Source organism: Chelonia mydas, chromosome 2, assembly GCF_015237465.2.
Source record: "Chelonia mydas isolate rCheMyd1 chromosome 2, rCheMyd1.pri.v2, whole genome shotgun sequence".
NCBI lineage: Eukaryota > Metazoa > Chordata > Testudines > Cheloniidae > Chelonia > Chelonia mydas.
The window spans coordinates 75316460-75331963 of record NC_057850.1 but is presented as its reverse complement, the minus strand read 5'-3'; the positions used below and the strand labels follow the sequence as shown (position 1 = coordinate 75331963).

Below are 15504 nucleotides of genomic sequence, written 5' to 3'. Positions count from 1 at the left end.
AGGCTAGCACAATCTATGCTACAGATGCTTGGAAGGATTAGATTTTTATCAGTAAATGTCAATTTACCCATACACACAACTGATTAAAAAATATTTCCATCGATAATCATCAAAATTAAGAAAAAAGTTGCTTGAGACCTTTAAGTCTGTTGACTGTGTATATGTTTACATGATGACAATTTGTGTTTGAACAGTTACAAAGCTTTAACTTTTTGAATCTCAACATCTACTGTCATTAAATAATTTCCCACAACTGTGAAATTAAATTGATGTCACAATTATAAAAAAGAAAAAAACATCTAGCACAGAATATCCCAGGGAGTAGTAAATAGCATTGTTTGACTAGAGCAGATCTCCGCAGGAAAAATATCACTTGGACACAGTGGTTACAGAAAAGGTTCTAGCAATACTGTCCTTAGTTCAGAGTGTGGACAAGGCTTAAAATCTATAGCAACTTCAGGTCTACATCTGTTCTTTTTCTTGTATACAAGAAATGAACTACTCTTGCAGTCTCTTTATTTTCCAAAAATCTGTTTTATTACTCACTGTTGTACAATTTTTTTAAAAAATGACGACATTAAACAAGATAATGTTTACACAACTAGACAGTTTTTGAAATTACCTAGTTGGAGAGAACAAGTCATCCAAGACAGTAACAATCAGTGAAGTATACATTTTCAAATAATGTGTGCTTAGTGCAATTTTTTTTAATAGTTAAGTATTTTAAGATTTATAAATCTTACGGTTTATACAAATTCTCAAATTAGATTAGACAATCTATTTTAAAATTATTTTCCTAGTGTAGGCTACTACCTTTTTTAGCATAAGGTTACCAAATGTAATGGGAACACTACTAGGTAGCGATGGCACCACATTTAGGCTTGGTAGTAACAAAAATACTTGACAAAAATGAATAGTAATGTCAATGGAAAATGGTTTATTTGGATTTAAACATTCACCTGCTATTCAAGCAATGCATGCAGCAATGTACAAGTGAAACTGACTCATTTTAATTGAATTGTCCAAGCTGAGTAAAAATGTACAAAATAATCAAACAGGATAAATGGTGAATGTAAATTAGATTGGTAACATGCTTTTGGCTCCAATACACTCAGTTAAGTCACACCAAGGATGAATATTTTTGGACCCTGATTTTTAAACAGAGTACTGTTCTGGTGTCTTCTTGAATAATGAAAACAGTTCTGGAATTTTACTTTTTATATCCAGTGTTTATAAAAGACTGGTGCGTTGGGTTTTTTGTTTGTGGTTACATTTACCATGGACCCTCATGAGTCAAAGGTTTCTTATAGCTAAAAAAAAAAAAAAAAAAAAAGATTCTAAAGGGGGGAGGAAATCAAGTCATCTTAAAATATCTACACCTAAGATTGAAGATACTGTATATGAAAACAGAGAGGCTAATACTAAGTCCCTTAGGGCCTCATCTTCAGCTGGTGTGAGGCTCATAGCTCCATTTGCATCAATAGAGATATGCCAAATTTATACTGGCTGAAGACCTGGCCCTTAATATACAAAGAAACTCACTGGTGTGGGTGAGTAGCAATGCCATCAGGATTTACTTTTACTGTAACAAGATTAGTTCAGAATACCTTTGATCTTATTAAAATCTTTGATGTCAGTGATGATCTTGCCTTTAGTGTTGGCAGCAGACATTGCTCAGTGTAAATTCAGCTGCACTGACAAACACACTACTGATAATCTAGAATACCTTGAACATTTTCATCCTTGTGAAGACTATCACAATTAGGTCTTATTAGAAATATTCTGAAGTCTACTTACAGTCTGATAGATAAAATATTACTTTAAGTGTAAAGCTTTGTATCTACCTTTTGCAATTCTTTAGACAATTAGGGTTTTGCACTGACTTGAATTCATGTGTGGAATTCTCATGGTCAATGGCAGTTCTCCACACAGACTCAGAGCAACATGACCCTTTGTCATGGATAACTTGTTTAAAAAAAAAATCATATAATACAGGTTAAAAACAATTTCCATCCTAAGGCACGTGTTTACAGAGCAACTCCTAAAAGCAGCATTAGGGGAAAAAAAAAAAAAAAAAAAAAAGAAGACCCTTAAGTTTCTCTTTTTTTTAAATAATACAAGGGAAATTTATTTAATGCACAAAAGAATCTTGGGAGCACAGAAAAGATGAATAATTTACCCAGGATAGCAAATATTAACCAGCTGAAGACTTACTGAATTCAGGAACTGGTGGTTTATACCTTACTATCACAATCATGAGATCACAATCTTATATACAGTGTAAAAGTATATTAATAGGTCAACTTTAATTATGCTTGTGCAATATACTTGTTCATTTTCCTAAGGGGTCTATATTTGTAAACTCCTCATATTAATAAATAGTAGGATATTTACCGTCCACAACAGTGGGCATCATACTTGAATTTTTTTTAAAGAAAAATTCGTCAATGCCGTCCGTGTCCAGTTTTATGCTATATTTTGTCAGTTCTGCTCACAGAAAGAAATGACTGATTCCATAATACGATTAAAAATAAAGCTGTCACTGCCTCCTTTGCCTTGGGGTCCTTTTTTCTCCAGTGACACAGACCTAACCTGAATTTTACAGTAGGCATGAGTAGCCACATTGTATAAAACTTTAGGAAATATTCACCATCTCTGATGTGGTTGTACTGAAGCTCAAACAGCTGAGGAACAAATTATATCTAGAACAAGACGATAAGTAATACTCTTGGAGTTCAAGATATGGTGTCTATTGTACTTCATTTGCATTACAATAATTATCCCAATATGCTGAATTCATGATCTCCAAGTATATTACTTAAAGTGCTTACATACAATACTTATCTACATCCCTTGGGATAGTACATTTGGTGGGTACTAGTCCAATAGGAGGAAATATATTTTTGAGTATTGTAACATATATACAGTACATACTGGTTTTTCATTTTTTTTTGTTTTCCATCCAACAAAATTTCTTCCAATGTAATCCTCTAGTATCTTAGTCTGAAATTTTACTTGTAAAATTAAAGTCTTGGATCTCAATTTGTACAGCTAAGACATTGAAACTAGTTATTTTGATATACACTATTTTTTCCTAAGAAAAAGGATGAATGAAATTAAAGCTTTCCACCTCTCAAGCCAAACAGAAGAAAAAATTTGAAGGTTAATACTTAAAATAAGGAATACACTATGTCTTGTATTAAAAGTAAACACAATAGAAAATATAATGCTAAGTAGAATGCAATATTATTGTATTCACATCATTTTAAAAGAAACATCTAAGATATAAACTTTAAACCATAGGTAATGAGTACAGGTCAAAAATCTATTATATACTGCTGAATTAATGCAGGATTTACATCCTTATAACAACCCTAAATATATGTTGTAAACCACTTCCCTTAGCAATAAGGAAGAAAAAAAAAAAAAACCACACAGAATCGGCTACATTCAAGTTTAAAAATATCTATCCTCTGAGAAGCACGACAATACCATTTATTTACAGATTTCAGTACTCTGACAGGCACATTTATCTCTTTACACATGTTTCTGCTAATGTCCTAAACTTGGGTTCCAGCTGATCTAAAAAGTCAAGCACCTCCTCTTCTTGCTGATCACTGCAGCAGCCTACAGAACCAGCCAATGATCCTCTTCCTTCATAGTTATATGGAAGGACATAGTCTTCAGAATGCTTATTTTCTTCATCCTGTCTGCACATATACACCTTCTGCATAAAAAGAAAAAACATACTATTAGTTTTCTTAAACTGTTATCCTAAACATATGGCATAAAAATAATTTTTGATTTACCTTTCATTGTTTAATTTTTAATCAGAGTGTGTCCTCTAATGGGTTCCTACATACAAAAAATGCACATGATTGGTCTATATCATTCATACTATAAAATAAGTATTTAACAAAAATCATTTTCTAGTGATCACACATAATAAAATGTGAAGAAACCTGTTAAACAATTAAATCCATTTGAAAACAAGATTAAAAGCATGATTTACACAAATACGGCCCTACCAAATTCACAGTCCATTTTGATCAATTTCACAGCCAGAGAATTTTAAAATTGGTCAATTTTATGTTTTCAGATGTTTACATCTGAAATTTCATGGTGTTGTAACCATGGGGGTCCCAACCCAAAAGGTACCCAGGAGGTGGGTCTGATCTCATTTCCCCCTTCCCTGAGCAGCCGTGCAGGGGATGGACAAGTCCTGTCACTCCCCAGCCTGGGCACTCCCAGTAGCATGGAAAGATCAGAGTCACAGGGAAGGGCTTATTTCAGCATCCGTGACACATTTTTCACAGCCGGGAAACTGGTAGGGCCCTATAAATAAAACTTGGGTTTTCAGTTCATGGTGTACCTACATTTTCTAATGTTGCACAACAATACGTGCACCACATCCAGCACGTACATCAGGCCTTAAATTTTGTCACTTGGAAGCATTTAGATAAAATCAGTACAATGGACAGTTAGACCAAAAGCAAGTACTTCTGTGCACACACACACAGCAGTCTCATTCTAAATGGAAAGTAATAGTTCTGCTTAAAAACTGTTTTGGTGTGTTTCTCTTTGGAGGTAATTGGAGATAGTTAACTGATTGTCTTCGTTTTGCTCAAAAAGTGGTCTAACAATCATCGGGGGGGAGGGGGGTGGAATGGAAACTGTCGTAATTTCAAACAGCAGGATACCGGAGACAAATATTAAAATACTTACTTCACCTAGACGAGAATGCATGAAATTCTGCCATTCTGAGCATGAGTATCTGCCTTGTTCCATCGTGGACTTTCCATATCCCCTGACTGATTCCACGGTCTGATGTCCTCCTTTGGACATTTCAAAACTCTGTACCCCAGTTTTTACTTCATGTCTTATTGTGCCTATGCCAACCCCTTGATCACAAGAATTTACAGTTGCAGGTTGTAGAGGAATTATATTTGGATCCTAAAAGCAAAGATAATAGTGGGGGTGGGGGGGGAAAAATCTTACCAAAATACTCCAGGTGTAAATTTTTCTAACAAAGAAATATTCCTTTTCTTTATCACCTTTGCTTTTGGACATATCACTTCAAAAGGATACAAGACTTGGAAACGGTCAGTGCTTAAACTGAAATGTCTCATTCTGTGTGCATACAGTATTGTACTGAATCCATGCTCAGCACTCTCACTGATGTCTAAAAGAAGTTTGTGCATAAATCATGGGCAGTTGATGGCCTTTATATGCACATAGTTTAGAGCCCCTCTTACAAGGACTACTTTGGGAAGCAAAAAGCACTCAGATACTTTCATATTATAGATCATTTGCTAGTATACTATAAAGTTACATAAATAAAATATACATAAATAAAATAATGTTATTTAGGTTGTAAAGTCAAGCACTAAAAAGTTGCAAAGCCAAATTTATAGTTGCTTGTGCAACCTTCATTCTGTTCCCTTGGGCATTTCAGTCTTTGCACTGAATGAGGCTGGAGTCCTGTAGAAAAAAATTGTATATGATCACATAATTAAAGACTTTCGCAATGCCTAGGCACAAGGAGGCCAATTTAAAGTTACACAGGCAATCATAAATCTGACATTTCCTAACTTTTTGAAACTTAAGTAACATTTTAACATTTTTAATGTCATTAAAAACAGTCAGGAAAAAACTGCTACTGTAACACCTCCCCATACACCCTAATAATGCATGATTATGATTTGAATCTAGAGCCTTCAGCATGGACTGATATTACTTGAGCAAACATTAGGTAGCAGCAGAAGACTGTTATTCCACAGAGGGGGATAGACTGAGTCTGAGGGTGGCTGGATGTGGAGAGCCCTGGCTCAGTTCACCTCCCTTCCATCTCATCCCTCCACTCACACAATCAGTTTGGGGAGCTCCTTCCCTGCATAGTGTCCCAAGAAGGGGAACTAGGCTAAGCCATGGCAGTTTAGGGTTTGTTTTTGATTTTTTTTGGAGGGGGAAGAGGAGAACCTGGTCAGGTTTTTCTTCTCCTCTCTGCGCCCCTCCCCTCCCGGCCTCCTGGAAAGTGCGGGTGTTGCAGATTACTGAAACGGTGTCAGGTCAGGGATGAGACTTGGCTCTTTTTTCCTATCTCCAATGGCACAACTGCTCTGGCAGCTGCTAGGTGTTCCCATGGTGGTAGCCGTGCTGCTACAGCAGCATGAGCCCAGCTTTAAGATGCTTCAGGTGTTTAGTGACTTTGCCATTTTGCCAAATGAATGTTCCCCTTGCAATTCTGGCATTTCCAAACTTGAGTGCTTGATTTTACAACTTTAATGTTCTTTTAACCATCTGAGCTGACAGAGTAACTGATAGCAGTTACACGCTGTTATCCCCTGCATGGACTAGCCACCAAAGGTGGGGGAGAGGGAGAATTTGCCAGTGCATTTCTCATATACTTGCTTACAGCAGGGGAATGTGTAAGGACTCAGGATTTCTGGATTTAATTCCAGGTTATGGAGGAGAGTGTGTCCTAGTTATGAGACTCTTCTGTCCATGTCCTCACAGCCTGTCCGGGTCTCCCTCTGCTACACCCCCACCTCATCAAGAGTTGAACCCCCTGCTCCTTTTCCTATTTAACCCATCCCTCTATTTAAAAATTAAACCATGCTTTTCAAATGAACAATACATTTACTAATGCATTATCCTAGCTTTTTATTATTTCACTTACTCGCTGATTCACAAATTTGCAAAGCGTCTCCATGTCATACTGTGTTAACTACAATATCTTCATTACATGTTCCTACAGTTAAATAAATACACACACAACTCACCATCACCTCTTCTCCTGGTGCTTCTGTGTTTGATATAATTAAGTTCTGATTAGCTAAATCATCAGTCACATGTTTACTCACTGCCCCCGTGCCATAACAGCCACAAAGTGTAATCAGGATTACTACATAAGGGAAAATAAAATGAAAAAGCATCTTGAGTATAAGGTACTGGATTTTTGTGTATGTCTGAGAGGCATATGTGCACAGTCCCGTATTGATAAAGTACTAGGATTTGTATCTGGAGATAAAATACTAAGTGTGATTAGTGACTGGCAAATTTGAAACCTCTAAATATTCTGGTGTGCAAAAACTAGGGCTGTCGATTAATTGCACTTAAATCACACGATTAACTCAAAAATTAATCACGATTAATCACAGCTTCAATCGCACTGTTAAACAATAGAATACCAATTGAAATTTATTAAATATTTGTGGATTTTTCTCTACATTTTCAAATATATTGATTTCAATGACAACAGTATATAGAGTGTACAGTTCTCACTTTATATTATTTTTATTACAAATGTTTACACTGTAAAAATGCTAAAAGAAATACTACTTTTCAGTTCATCTCATACAAGTCCTGTAGTGCATTCTCTTCATTTGTAAGCTGCACTTTCATGATATAGATTTTTTGGTTACATAACTGCACTCAAAAACAAAAAGTAAAATTTTAGAGCCTACAAGTCCACTCGGTCCTACTTCTTGTTCAGCCAATTGCTAAGACAAAACAAGTTTGTTTACAGGAGATAATGCTGCCCGCTTCTTATTTACAATGTCACCTGAAAGTGAGACCAGGCATTTGCATTACCTTGCAGTGCTGGCTACAAAAGTGTATCTACATGTCACATATGCTAAACATTTGAATGCCCCTTCATGCTTCGGCCACCATACCAGAGAACATGCTTCCATCCTGATGACGCTAGTTAAAAAAGTAATGTGTTAATTAAATTTGTGACTGAACTCCTGGGGAGAGAACTGTATGTCTCCTGCTCTGTTTTACCCGCATTCTGCCATATATTTCATGTTATAGTAGTCTTGGATGATGACCCAGCACATGTTGTTCGTTTTAAGAACACTTTCACTTCAGATTTCATAAAACTCAAAGAAGTTACCAATGTGAAATTTCTAAAAATAGCTACAGCACTCGACCCAAGGTTTAAGAATCTGAAGTGCCTTCCAAAATCTGAGCAGGACAAGGTGTGGAGCATGGTCTCAGAAGTCTTAAAAGAGCAACACTCTGTGAGGAAACTACAGAACCCAAACCACCGAAAAAGAAAATCAACCATCTGCTGGTGGCATCTGACTCAGATGATAAAAATGAACACGCGCCGGTCCGCATTGCTTTGGATTGCTTATCATAGGTTCTGCTGGATAACATCGACGCATGTCCTCGGAATGGTGGTTGAAACAAGAAGGGACATATGAATCTTTAGTGCATCTGGCACGTAAATATCTTGCGACACTGGCTACAACTGTGCCATGCGAATGCCTTTTCTGCCTTTCACGTGACATTGTAAACAAGAAGGAGGCAACATTATCTCCCACAAGTTCAACTTTCATGATCAAGAGAGAGTGCACTACAGTACTTGTAATGAGGGAATTGAAAAATACTATTTCTTTTGGTTTTTTACAGTGCAAATATTTGTAATAAAAAATATAAAGTGAGCACTGTACACTTTGTATCCTGTTTTGTAATTAAATCAATATATTTGAAAACATAGAAAAACATCCAAAAATATTTAAATAAATGGTATTCTATTAACAGCGTGATTAATCGCGATTAATTTTTTTAATTGCTTGACAGCCCTAAAAATAACTATACAAAATCCCAACATTAACTCTCCCCCGAGGGAAGAAGAGAGAAGAAAAGAACCACAAGTGACAAATATTAGTCACATCATTTAACACAGTTCTGGAAGTTGCTCAGATACTATGGTGACGCAGGCTATGTAAGAATCTTAATAGAAGAGGCAGTATCAATTTTGAAACAGACTCTAGTATCTAATTTTAAAAAGATAATATTTTGCATTTCATATAAAAGTACCAACATACTTACATAGCAGTAATAGTGATCCCAGAATCATTGCAAGGATGGCCCATACACCAAGAGTAACAGCTGGTACAATTTGTCGGAAAACACCACAATCACTTGGAGTAATACAATCACAATAGTTAACTTTAACCACACTTGTTCCTTGTCTTCCTGCATTATCCCTCACGCTGATAGGAAGTGTATATATTCCAAATGGAATACCATTCTTTGGTGAAAGATACATAGATTTAGCTGCAAAAAAGACAAAACAAATCTAATGTTGACTGTTAAAACAATTGTTACCTTTTCTTTGTAACTGATGCAAAAGAAATTTCTAAAGGCTCCAGCCCTGCAAAGGAATCCACGTGGGTGGACTATATCACCTAAATACATAAAAGTCCCGCTGAAGCCACTGGTGTATTAAATGAAGTAGGTGAGACACTGTACAGGGGTAAGGGTCTGCCAACAGAAGCCTCACTGCAGGATTGGAGCTTAATTCTCTAGCTTTCAGTTACTGGATAGGAAAGCAGTTATTCTGTGCTGTACCATACAGTTAAGTTTTATCACTGACATGGACAACAAAAAATATTTCTAAGATTTACACCCCTTCTCTAAGTATACTTTGTTGATGATTAAGAACAGAAAATGAAAAGTGAGAGCTGAACTGTCCTCTTTTGAAGGTCCCTAGTATGAAACTTTGGTAGGTTTTGTTACTGTTTGTTTTCAGTTTTACCGATTTAAAATGATATTTGTTTTCACAGTGAAGATGCCAGCCTGTGCTCCTGTGCAACATTCTGTTGCCTTTTTCTATTAAAGAAACAGAAGCTAATTAATTCTTCCTCCATTCCTTAACATGGGAACTGCCATAATCAATCAGATGAGCTGTCCTAGTTCAGTATCTTTTTTTCTGGTAATGAGTGGTCTTACAGAAAGATGTCTTATGTGCCTTACAACAAGATGCAAGAAACCAATATTGGACAACAACGAGGAAGATGCCCACTAGAGAAGTTTCTTCCTAACTCACATCGGTTACTGGCTGGCTTTACCCTGAGACATGAAAATGTATATCCCTTCTAAAATATTTCAGTTTGTCTAATGAAACTCTGAATTTTTTTTAATATAAATTTCTAATCACTTTTTAATCCCTCCAAGCTCTTGGTCTCATTAATATCTTGTGGCAGTGAGTTTCACATGTTAAAAGGAAATATACACACAATACAAAGTTGTTAGTTTTAAATTTGATGCCCCTCAAGGTAACAATGCGATGATTGGGAACAACATCAAAAGGCGTGCCTAACCACAGTCAAATTTTTGTAGTTATCATGGTACAGGAGAGTTTGAAGGAGGAAACGTGAAATGGCTTTGAGAATGTTTACGGGGAGTTCCTTGTAGGTACTGGAGAAAGAACATAAGAATGGCCATACTGGGTCAGACCAAAGGTCCATGCAGCCCAGTATCCTGTCTACCGACAGTGGCCAATGCCAGGTGCCCCAGAGGGAGTGAACCTAACAGGTAACGATCTAGTGATCTCTCTCCTGCCATCCATCTCCACCCTCTGACAGAGGATAGGGACACCATTTCTTACCATCCTGGCTAATAGTCATTAATGGACTTAACCTCCATGAATTTATCCAGTTCTCTTTTAAACCCTGTTATAGTCCTAGCCTTCACAACCTCCTCAGGCAAGGAGTTCCACAGGTTGACTGTGCGCTGAGTGAAGAAGAACGTCCTTTTATTTGTTTTAAGCGTGCTACCCATTAATTTGGTGGCCCCTAGTTCTTATATTATGGGAACAAGTAAATAACTTTTCCTTATTCACCTTCTCCACACCACTCATGATTTTATACACCTCTATCATATCCCCCCTTAGTCTCCTCTTTTCCAAGCTGAAAAGTCCTAGCCTCTTTAATCTCTCCTCATATGGGACCCGTTCCAAATCCCTAATAATTTTATTTGCCCTTTTCTGAACCTTTTCTAATGCCAATATATCTTTGAGATGAGGGGACCACATCTGTACGGAGTATTCAAGATGTGGGCATACCATGGATTTATATAAGGGCAATAAGATATTCTCCATCCCTTTTTTAATGATTCCTAACATCCCGTTTGCTTTTTTGACTGCCACTGCACACTGCATGGACATCTTCAGAGAATGATCCACGCATGACTCCAAGATCTTTCTCTTGATTAGTTGTAGCTAAATTAGCCCCCATCATATTGTATGTATAGCTGGGGTTATTTTTTCCAAATGTGCATTACTTTACATTTATCCACATTAAAATTCATTTGCCATTTTGTTGCCCAATCACTTTTTTGTGAGATCTTTTTGAAGTTCTTCAGTCTGCTTTGGTCTTAACTATCTTGAGCAGTTTAGTATCATCTGCAAACTTTGCCACCTCACTGTTTACCCCTTTCTCCAGATCATTTATGAATAGGCTGAACAGGATTGGTCCTAGAACTGACCCTTGGGAAACACCACTAGTTACCCCTCTCCATTCTGAAAATTTACCATTTATTCCTACCTTTTGTTCCCTGTCTTTTAACCAGTTCTCAATCCATGAAAGGATCTTCCCTCTTATCCCATGACAACTTAATTTATGTAAGAGCCTTTGGTGATGGACTTGTCAAAGGCTTTCTGGAAATCTAAGTACACTATATGAACTGGATCCCCCTTGTCCACAGGTTTGTTGACCCCCTCAAAGAACTTTAATAGATTAGGTGGGAGGGATAGCTCAGTGGTTTGAGCATTGGCCTGCTAAACCCAGGGTTGTGAGGTCAATCCTTGAGGGGGCCATTTAGGGATCTGGGGCAAAAATTGGGGATTGGTCCTGCTTTGAGCAGGGGGTTGGACTAAATGACCTCCTGAGGTCCCTCCCAACCCTGATATTCTACGATTAGTAAGACATGATCTCCCTTTACAGAAACCATGTTGACTTTTGCGCAACAATTTATGTTCTTCTATGTGTCTGACAATTTTATTCTTTACTGTTGTTTCAACTAATTTGCCCGATACTGACATTAGACTTACCGGTCTGTAATTGCCAGGATCACCTCTAGAGACCTTCTTAAATATTGGTGTTACATTAGCTACCTTCCAGTCACTGGGTACAGTAGCTGATTTAAAGGACAGGTTACAAACCATAGTTAATAGTTCCGCAATTTCACAGTTGAGTTCTTTCAGAACTCTTGGGTGAATGCCTTCTGGTCCTAGTGACTTGCTACTGTTAAGTTTCTCAATTAATTCCAAATCCACAAATGTGTTTGTTGGAAAATCTGACAAAAATGGGCAACCCTTCCTTATTGGGAGAATGGAGGCAGAAAGAGACATCTCAATAAATGAATAAGATTTATAGGTAGGGTGAGATAGACCAGAAAGGGTCTAAAGTAAAAGGTCTTAAGTGAAGACAAGTAATTTTTGTGTCTGACTTACTGGAGAAGGAGAGAGATGAGAAAAGGGGAAGAGGGGGGAATGGCTGAAATGACAAACTAGGAAAATGATCATTGGGACAGCATTTTGAATGCATATAAGTAGGGCAATGTGACATTTGTGAAGACTGGAGAGGAGGAGGTTGTAGTACTTAAGAATGTGGTGAGGGCCTGAACAAGAATTATAGATGTCTGGGGCGGGGGGGTCAGGGGGAGAGAGAGAAAAAAGGCTGGATCTTACAGATGTTGAAATACAGGAAATAATCAGGGCAAAACACAGGTCTGCAATTCTTTCCCATCTGTTTTTGGCTAGTTCCAGTATAACATGCTGTACCTTCTAATCCTCCAGCATAACCGTTCATTTTAAAGAGATAGTGTATATTTGTGTTAGCAGCTTGGCCATGTCATTCTTAAAAACCATCCATTTCTGGTGACTTTTGTTGTGTTTTTCAGTTTATTCCATCACCTCCTCTTTTGACACTTTAATCTCATCTGGGCTGCAAGTCAGGGGCAATGCTGGACTGTATAGAGGGTTCTGTTTAGGGGGTTACAAAGGAAACTTGAATCTGGCCCTAGTTTGGAGTAGGTGGTTCCCTAACTTCCTCATTTGGTGAAGAGTGATGCCAAGAAATGTAGCATTTCTGCCATGTCCTTATTCTTCCTTAAGTGTCCCCTTTACTCCGTTGTAATCCAACAGACCCACCTCTTACAGTTTTCTTGCTTATATTTAAAAATCTTCCTATTTGTTTTCAGACATTTGGCTATTTGCTCTTCAAAATTGCTTTTAGTCCTCCTAACTTACATACTTTTTGCCTGCATTGTTCCTTTTTATTGCTCGGACTTCCATTTTCTGAAGGATATCTTTTAGGTTAAAAAACTACCTTTCTATTTGATCATTCTGGTTTCTTTCTTGTTTTGCTACTTCCTGAGTGTTTGCATGCTTTCTGCGACTCTGGTATGCTATGAATAATCTCCAAATACTTATTGTAAGTATGTCAAAAAATACAAAAAAGTAGCACAAGTCTGCTTACTGAAAAAGATACAATAAATCTGGCAATTAATACTATTAATACTCTTGTTTTTAAAAAGAAAATACAATATTGCATACCATCATGTTGTGTTGTTTGCCATCCTGAACCCACACTCCTGTCAGAAATATCAAATCTAAAAGGTTCAGAATAGGGATACTCATTAGGATTGACTGCAGTAATACAAACTGGTTTTCGGTCTCTGCATATTATAAAGTCTCTTGGAGTCAAGATGGGGTAATATCTGATGCAAGCATCTACAGTAGCCAACACCGTTCCAGTACCTGTTTTACCACCTAGGAGACAGAAATAATAATTTCAGTGCTGTTTAACTTTTAATGCTCTCCAACTTTTAAAACTCTGTGGTTTCATCTGATCCAAGCTAGTACCCAGGATTTAAAAGTAAAAGCAGAGAGGGAGTTTCCCAACCTCTCCCCTAGCTTATAGGAGCACTGATTTCCCCTTGGCTGCTGATGCAAGGGCTCAATAGCCAAAGGACTGTGAAATGAAATCAGAAGCTGATGCCTTGCTAGGTGGGGGGGAAAAAGACGACCCGGTATTTCTGGGAGCAGGTATAGCAGCATCTGATAGGAGGGGAAAAGGTGTTCCAATTGGTATTCTCTTACTCAGCTCCTCTAAAGAAAAATCTGCCTCTTGCTGCCCCCACACCCACCTTTCCAAAAACAAAGCTGCAAGGAGCAGGGAGACCTACAACTGGGAGCTTTATCTCCACTTTAGGGAAGAAAGACAGAGGAATCATTCATAATAGATTGTATGATAAATCCCTGTCTCGAATGGTCATGAGATCTTTAAAAATGCAGGCTATTCCACAGCGTATTTCAAAATCATGTAGGAAAGAATTCTGCCTTTGTCCCCAGTCTCCAATATCTGTTTTTACATCATTACAGATTCTCCATCCTGATCAAACCTAAACGATGGTATTTACAAAAGTGGGAAACTGGTGCACCAGGATGCAGGGGTCAAACAGTTCCACATGCTGATGTACACACACTTTGTTTGGCTGGCTATGGTCCTGCTTGGGAATGTGAATTCCTTTCACATACAATTCTTCTATTGTCCCTCCTCTTTCCCTTGCATCATCTTTCAGTGATGGGATGCAGCAATGCCACATCACCATACAACAGACCTATGACAACAGCCACCAACACCAGTAAAATCCTCCTCTTAGCTGAACTGACCCACTGTCAACACCTGAAGTTATCTAGTAACCTCCACAGAAATGACTAGGACTTACATATGCAGAATGCTGAAGTCAAATTATTTCTTACTGCTTCCTTTTATAGATATATCTGCTCACTGTTATATACTGCATTTACAGTTAGCAACTTAAATTGTAAAATTTGAGTAATCCAATTGCATCAAAGTTAGTTAAACTTTTAAGTACAGGCTCTGCTTACAAAGTAATTGAAGAACTTTACATTTATTCCCATTCAGATTTAACAGATAAGGGCTAGATCCTGACACTGTGTTCAATGCATTTTTGCTTTCAATATGAAATGCATGTTCTAATGCCTCTAATAGTACTCATATTGTCATACCAAAATATTTAAGTCTTTGGGCTGCAATCACTAAATTTACCTTGAGGATCAAGTGAGCTGTAGCTCACGAAAGCTTATGCTCAAATAAATGTGTTAGTCTCTAAGGTGCCACAAGTACTCCTTTTCTACTAGCTACACTAAGCATTTGGGAAACAAAAAGGGTACTTCATTAGCTTATCTCAATGATGTCTTTTCCTAGGATAACAAAAGGATACAGATGAGTACACGTAAATTGTGTAATCAGAAATAGAGAACATGTAATCTTTTAATTTACAACACCAAAATCAGTTTTAGAGTGAGAACCTGATTCAGCAACTCTTAAGCATGATGAGTAGTACTTATCTGTCTGAGTAATCCCAGATAAAATAAGGACTACTAATCTGAGTAAGTACTACTTATTGTGAGAAACGTTGCAGAATCTAGCCTTAAGTAGGGTACTGGAGAAGAGAAAACAAATATATTATTTGGGGGGGGGGGGACAGTAAAGCAAAATTACTCTTAAAAGTGCTCTTAATTTTATATGCTTCCTAGATAGACTGCAAGGGGAATCAAACAGAAGATTAAAATAGCTTTACAGGGATTTTGTATTTACAGAATGACATCCTGATTCCACCCTGCCCCCTCCAGCCAACCTCATGGCTGTCTGTTGTACCATCAAGGGGATTGGTGGGGAG

General features: G+C 37.4%; 1 protein-coding gene across 2 annotated transcripts in view; it reads right to left on the bottom strand.

The window, feature by feature from the left end:
• Positions 1-514: 514 nt before the first annotated feature.
• LOC102939782 (desmocollin-2) overlaps positions 515-15504 on the bottom strand; it is a 40111-nt gene continuing 25121 nt past the window's right edge. The window contains exons 12-17 of one of the 2 annotated variants that reach the window (XM_037892712.2): positions 13352-13567; positions 8842-9069; positions 6783-6904; positions 4726-4953; positions 3810-3855; positions 3591-3727 (exon numbers count right to left, since the gene is read on the bottom strand). In XM_037892712.2, the coding sequence (XP_037748640.1) occupies positions 3820-3855; positions 4726-4953; positions 6783-6904; positions 8842-9069; positions 13352-13567 (830 nt within the window). In that variant the 3' untranslated portion in view covers positions 3591-3727; positions 3810-3819. Of the gene's footprint in view, positions 3728-3809; positions 3856-4725; positions 4954-6782; positions 6905-8841; positions 9070-13351; positions 13568-15504 lie in introns of both variants that reach the window. The other variant, XM_037892711.2, reaches the window with a different exon arrangement.